This window comes from Quercus suber, unplaced genomic scaffold (genome assembly GCF_002906115.3).
Source record: "Quercus suber isolate HL8 unplaced genomic scaffold, Cork oak 2.0 scaffold_173, whole genome shotgun sequence".
Lineage (NCBI taxonomy): Eukaryota > Viridiplantae > Streptophyta > Magnoliopsida > Fagales > Fagaceae > Quercus > Quercus suber.
The window spans coordinates 1,079,658-1,086,572 of record NW_027069633.1 but is presented as its reverse complement, the minus strand read 5'-3'; the positions used below and the strand labels follow the sequence as shown (position 1 = coordinate 1,086,572).

Here is a 6,915-nt window from a genome sequence, read left to right as displayed (position 1 = left end):
AAATAATTAAATAAAATGCTAACACAAACTCGTGTATAAACCATTAGACTCAACTCGATAGCCCAACCCACTAAAGGCAAAATGGTCTTTGCCCATGGGCAAGTCATGGGCTAAGGTTTTCTCTTTCGACCCAACCCAACCTAGCCCGTTAACTAATTAATAGCCTACTATGCCAAGTCTATTATGTGAGCTAAGTAAAGAGTCGGGCCAACTCCTCTAAAATGTTTATGTTATCAAAGTTTTAATGAACAAATTAAAAACCTTTAAACTTAATATACTAAAATTGACAATGAATTAAAAAGTTGGGAACATTTATTAAATATTATATTTTTCTTGATAAAAATTTAAATTAAAAAAATGTCATAGTAACAGATGCCCTTCGGGCAATTGTTAATAAATTATTATAGGAAATTTTGAACTCTACTTTTATGAGAAATATAAAAAGTTATCAAAATAGTAATTATTTTTTATTTTCTTTTCTCATAAAAACTTCCTTAAAATAATTCACTAACAAATACTATTTTTTAACATTCTCAATTAAAAAAAGAGTCATATTAAGGACAATTGTATTAGAAAAGTTTTTAACGCCATTTTTATAAATAAAAAAAAGTCAAAAAATTAATTATTTTATCATTACTTTATAAATAAAAAAAATTTAAAAATAGTTTATAAACCAATGCCAACTGGCATTCATTAACATTTTTCTTAAAAAAATAAATAATAAATAATAAAAAAATATTGCCCTCACTATTTATATATATATATATATATATGGTCGAGAAGGGTTTCTACTTTCTAGCCAGTTCTTCGACTGACTGAGGGTTTTGGTGAGGAAGCAGAGGGGAGAGAGAAAAGTAAAATCTTCTTCTTCTTCTTCTTCTTCTTCTTCTTCAGCAGTCAACAATGGCCGATGAAGATTACAATGATTTGGACATGGGGTTCTCTCTCTATCTCTTTCCCACAACCACACACACACACACATATATATATTTAGCGTTTCATCTTTTGCATTTGATTCCTATTTACATGAGCTACGTTTGGTCAATGAATTAGAAAAAAGAAACCAAAATACTTACTTTTTTTTATCTTTTTCTTTCTTAAAAATTTTCCATGGTCTTGTCTCATGAAAACTGAATCTAAGACAATCTTTTACTACGTTTATGATGTATAGAACATGTTCGGATTGAGTAAGGTTCTGGGTTTTTTGTTTTGTTTTTTGGGTCAGATTTAGTTTTGATGGTATATAGTTTTTTGGGGAAATTGAAGTTTCTGGATTGGTTTTTTTTTTTTTTTTTTTTTATTTGGTACTTTGTGTTGTGAGAGATGGGTATGGGATATATCTGATTTCAGAGTTATTGATTGGATACTGGGAATGTGGTTGGTGCTCGTTATATTTATTAGTGGTTGAATTTTCAGTAGTAGACTTTTTTTTTCCCTACTTATTTTTGGGGTTCTAGACAGATTGGTATTATTTAGTTACATTCTTTTAGTGGTTTTTAATAATTAAGGTAAGAAGGTGTTGCAGTTGCAGCTCTGTAAATTTCTGTTGCTCTGTGAAAGCTACAAGTTACATATGTAATGGCGGCCAAACTTAGGGCTTATTTGGATGTTAAAATTAGACTGATTTTGTTCATTTTCACTGGTTAGTCTTGTATTATAGAAGATTTTGTGTGTGTGTGTAATAAATGGTTTAGCAAAAGATAAATTCATAAAAAAATGAAAAACAAAATATAAAAAAAATTATTAGTAACTGTATTTTGAATCAATTTTTCCATGATTTGTAGGTCGAAGGATTGGATTAAAAGTTTTAAACCTTGAAATTATAGAATAGATTATGTCATCTATATGACATGAGATTGGATGAATGTGATAAGTTAGCACCAAAATAACTCTCTTTGTTTTTGAGCTTGTGATGTCCTAGATATAGAATGGCAGAAAAGAATACATGTTTCTGATCCCAAATTTGTTAAGTCTGTTGAGAATTTACGGCTAACCCTAAATATTTGGAAAAAAGGCTTGATTGTTGTTGTTTGATGTGCATTATTTATGATAAACACTGTCACTGGTACGGATAGAGTAGACACAATATTGATTTATTGAATTTTGTGGGGAGCTTAAAGTTTGCAGAGCTAGAGATAAAACTATTGAGGGTATTTGTGATACCCAAAAATTGTGGTATGGTTTGTGCAAAAGAACCTCAACTTGATCGTTATGGGAATTTGGGCTCCTTTTGGTGAGTTTAAGATAGTGTGGGTATTCTTGGAATGATGTTTATTTCCATGTGATATTATGTTAAGAATGTTTCACCAAGAGGATCCATTGCTAGTCAAAAAATGGATAGGCACGATGAGTTTTGAAAGAAAGGGGTTGGATGAAAGTTATTCAGTTGCCACCAGCCCATAAAAGGTCCAATTCAAATGCTCTAAATGGGCTTTTGAGGCCTATATACTGTCCTAGAAAGTTACTTGCCTGATTTCTTCTTTTGGAGGTGTCTATTCTATAGGTCCAATTAAACTGCTAGCCTGGAGTCTGTGACTGTGATTATCATTTTTTCTCAAATTAATGCTTGTCTGAAATCTAACTAAAATTAGGAAAAACCTTGCAGTAACATATTTTGTGTAGCCTGCATGGGACTTCACTATGTTAAAACAATGCTTTTTTAGCTACTTCATATTTCTGTTGAATGGACACGTCCTAATGAGTGCAGTGCTAGCATTGGCAGTTTTTAAGAGGCAATCTTTTCAATCTAAACATAATTGTTTTTTATAAGTGAGTTTTGGCCCCAAGGGGGGAGTAGAGGGATATTTGAACTACTGACGTCTGCCTCATGAGACATGGTCCGTAGAGGGGATATTTGAACTACCCTCATGAGACATGGTCCATAGCCGTTTGTGCTACCTGTTGGGTTTATAATCACATCTTCTTAGTCTGTTACTATCTTACTTCTTTTTTATTCCGGATACTGTCTTACATTTTATTATTACTATCATGTCCACGAGTTCCAATTCTTGATAAATCTTATGCTTGTTGAAGATGCCCCCAACAAACCACCCCCCCCCAAAAAAAAAAAAAAAATTATATGTATATATGCATTACCTCCCCACTTTGGCCTTTGGAAGGTGAAATCCTGGCTCTACATTGCAAGACACAAATTTTCGGCTTCCATTTCTCTCATAGGGTGCAATTATCATCCCTTTATAAAGCCAACATGAGCTTTGAAAGTAGTCAGTGGTAGATATTTGGATATGGTGTTGATCTAGGCAACGGCTTAGTAATTGTAGTCTCATTCTGACTGCTTTCAAAAGGAAAATGCAATAACTTTTCACATAGCTCTCTTTGTCACAATCTCTCTTTTTAATACTAAAACTTTAAAATGACACTAGACTCAGCCATTTTTTGACTAAGTCTGTAATTGCAAGCAATGACAATTATACATGCTGCATGGCATGAGCTTATGTTCACTAATTAGTTGCCTAAGTTGTCCCTGTTTCACTTTTAGCTCTCACATAGGTCATGAAATGTTGAAACATGATTCTTATGATTAATTGTGATTTTTTTAAATGACAGCAGGTTTGATACAGATGATCACTCAAATGTCTGTCCCTTGAAACCTTATTGAATCATTGCAATAATTCTAACTTGAATAACTTTTATGCATATGTCTATGCTTGGCATTGGTGGCTCAAATCTTTCTAGAACTGTATTTTTTTTAATAATCCTGTTAAAAAGTGCCTTGCAAATGTTTTTGCTGCAGATATGAGGATGAGCCACCAGAGCCCGAGATCGAGGTAAAGGATCATTTATTTGATTTCCTTCCTGAAAGAATATGATTGAAGAAAATATTTACCTTTTTAAATCAATTTGATTAATATATTGGCTGAATGATGGACAGGAAGGTGCAGAGGAGGATCTAGAGAATAATGCCAATGAAGACGTTCCTGGAGACCTCGTTGAAGGTGAGGATAAAGAAGAGCCGGAACCAGTTGAACGTCCTCGTAAGACCTCTAAATATATGACAAAATATGAGCGTGCTAGAATATTGGGTACCCGTGCTCTGCAGATCAGGTTTTCTTTTCTTTTCTTTTTTTCTTTTTTCTTTTTTGGCCTGACTGTCTAAATTTTACACTAATCAAGTTGGGTGGATTCCATAATGTATCTCCTTCTTTTTGAGCAGTATGAATGCACCTGTGATGGTCGAGTTGGAGGGTGAAACTGATCCACTTGAGGTTAGATTCTCTAACAGCCATGTTGGATGACATTTTAAAGGCAGATCCATTTATTCTTCTTATTGATTAGTCAGCATACCCTTTGCCAAACCCAAGGAATGATGCCATCAAATCTCCAACCTCCTCACTTTCTTGACATGCATAAAGTTGACATTGTTGTATTTATGGGCCGACTTTTGGGTTCTTTTATAAATCAATATATTTTGGTCAGAGAATGTGTACAAGAAGTTCTCTTTTCTATCTCCAAATAAAACAGGGCATCTACATTAGAGCATTAGAGTTTGCAGTTACTCAAATTATTTATTAATATTCGACCATTCTTATTCTTCAAAGGTCTGTCTAGAATAGGTGATAGGTTCACTTTTATAGGATGATAAAGCGGAGTTCCCCTTGAGTGTCGTAATCTAATATGTTTCAAGATAAGAATGGTAAAATCTTTTATAGGTAATTTTTTTTTATCTTATTTGGGGTCCCCTTGAGTGTCGAAATCTAATATGTTTCAAGATAAGAATGGTAAAATCTTTTATAGGTAATTTTTTTTTTTATCTTATTTGGGGTATGTCAGTGTGTTTGTATTAGAAGCAATAGTGATACCTTATTTATATGTTTCAGATTGCAATGAAGGAGCTTCGTCAGCGGAAAGTACCCTTCACCATCCGCCGCTACCTGCCAGATGGAAGGTAAGGTTCCTAATTCAAAGTTTCTGATATTTTCCCCTGTTTTCATAGAAAATTGTTTTCTAACACTTCATCTTCACATTATAACCTAAGAAAAAATGTTTGGCATTAGTGCTTCTATGTGAGAGTTGCCTTCTTCTTTTTTTCCTTTTTTACATGTGTACATGTCCTTCAAAATTTGGGAATATGGTTTTTTGTTGTTGTGTGTCTGATATGTTCTTCTTTGTTTTATTTGGTTGTATGATTTTAACAGTTATGAAGACTGGGGAGTTGATGAATTGATTGTGGAAGACTCATGGAAGAGGCAAGTGGGGGGCGATTGATCTGCTTTTGGATCAGTCATTGATGGACTATGGGAGTTCTGTATGATGTGAATTGAAAGTTTGAAGCTCCTTTCTTGCTACTGATTTCTATGCGTGTGTAATCATGAATGTGACTGACATTTAATATGTAGTGACTGTTAAAACTCTTTTGCGTGTATGTGGCCGCGCGCACAATGAACATGATACATGACGGAATGGAACCTTTCTCCCAAAAAAGAAAAATGTACATGTAGAGTAAAAGTGTAAATTCCTCCCGGTTAATGAGGGGAATAAAGTGTTCCACAATCCATTCACTTACCCCCCGAAACACACACGCAGTCCTCTCTTGCTATTTTCCAAAAGCAAATGGATTATCAATTAATTCATTGGATTTACTATTATTATATATTTATATATAAGAAAAGGGAGTAGCATGTAGTATTCAAACTACTCCTATAACCTAAACGTAGCTCAGGTTTCAAACTATGACCTCTGAACATTACTCAAGTATTTCACCAAAAAAAAAAAAAACAGTACTCAGTTCTTAAACTTCATTGGCTAATCATGTGATGAAGTAACGAGATGTTGATACTCTTCCACAAATAGGTATGAGTTGAATCAGACGCCATCATCGTATTTTCATACAATTTCAAGCTGAGTTCCGTTTCAATTATGCATAATTTCATAATTGATTCATTGCTAAAGAATAAACTGCTCTGGGCCCCCAAAAAAAAAAAGACATAAGAAAACACCCAAAGACATGGCCCTGTTTGGTACATGTGTTAAAACACATCTTTTTAGTTTTTAAACAATATTACACGTATTTTCACACATTTTTTCACCCATACGTATTTTTAAAAAATTGAAAACTATTTTTTAAACACACGTACCAAACGGGCCGATGATTGGGATGGAAGAATGCTTTTTGTCCTTTACTAATTACAATCAACTGAAACTCGAACGCAATTATCAAAAGGTCAAGAAAGCTACATGTCCAACCAAAATCTTCACTCCAGTATGGCTCTTACTTGGAAACTAAAAAGAGCATACTCACATGCACTTCTCTTATTTATGATTGTTACATTTTGGGTTCATAATTAATTTAGTCCATACGCTTTTTTAAGGTAAAAAGATAGAAATTGTATTAATAATTGAATATAGTAATACTTGTACAAGTAAAGAATGAGCTAGACAACCCATTTGGGGGGAAAAACATCAGCAAATAGATTGCTGCGATGGTTCATATATTTTGGTAACAATCAATTTGATCCTTATTATTTTCAACTTATAGTCAATTTTCACGTAAGCATTTTCTGTTAGCGAGTTAACGGTAGGGTCCAAATTGACTATAAGTTGAAAATAACATAAATCAAATTGACTGTTACAAAAATGTAAAAACCAAAATGATTTCTACTGCCCTGTATGTAACACTTAGATAAGATGGCAAACAGTCAACCAAATTCCAGTCGGATGGATGAAAGGAAAGCAAGTAAAGGGCTCTTCAATTTGGAAAAGAAACTGACTTCTTCTGCCCTGTATGAAACACTTAGATAAGATGGCAAACAGTCAACCAAATTCCAGTCGGATGGATGAATACCCACCCATTGTCTGGGAATTGTATTATGGAATTTTTGGTGGAGAGCTTGATGAAAAGTGGGTAACTAAGAATTTAATTTAGTTTCTTTACTAAATAAAATAAACAATAGACAA

At 33.4% G+C, this 6,915-nt stretch overlaps 1 protein-coding gene across 1 annotated transcript; it reads left to right on the top strand.

Moving 5' to 3' along the window:
- The first annotated feature begins 773 nt into the window (after window positions 1-773).
- On the top strand, window positions 774-5,372 carry LOC112033914 (DNA-directed RNA polymerases II, IV and V subunit 6A). The gene is made up of 6 exons (XM_024066687.2): window positions 774-938; window positions 3,755-3,788; window positions 3,893-4,065; window positions 4,175-4,226; window positions 4,839-4,906; window positions 5,157-5,372. Exons 1-6 carry the CDS (start codon window positions 904-906, stop codon window positions 5,224-5,226), a joined length of 432 nt encoding a protein of 143 aa, XP_023922455.1. The 5' UTR covers window positions 774-903; the 3' UTR covers window positions 5,227-5,372.
- The last annotated feature ends 1,543 nt before the right edge of the window (window positions 5,373-6,915 follow it).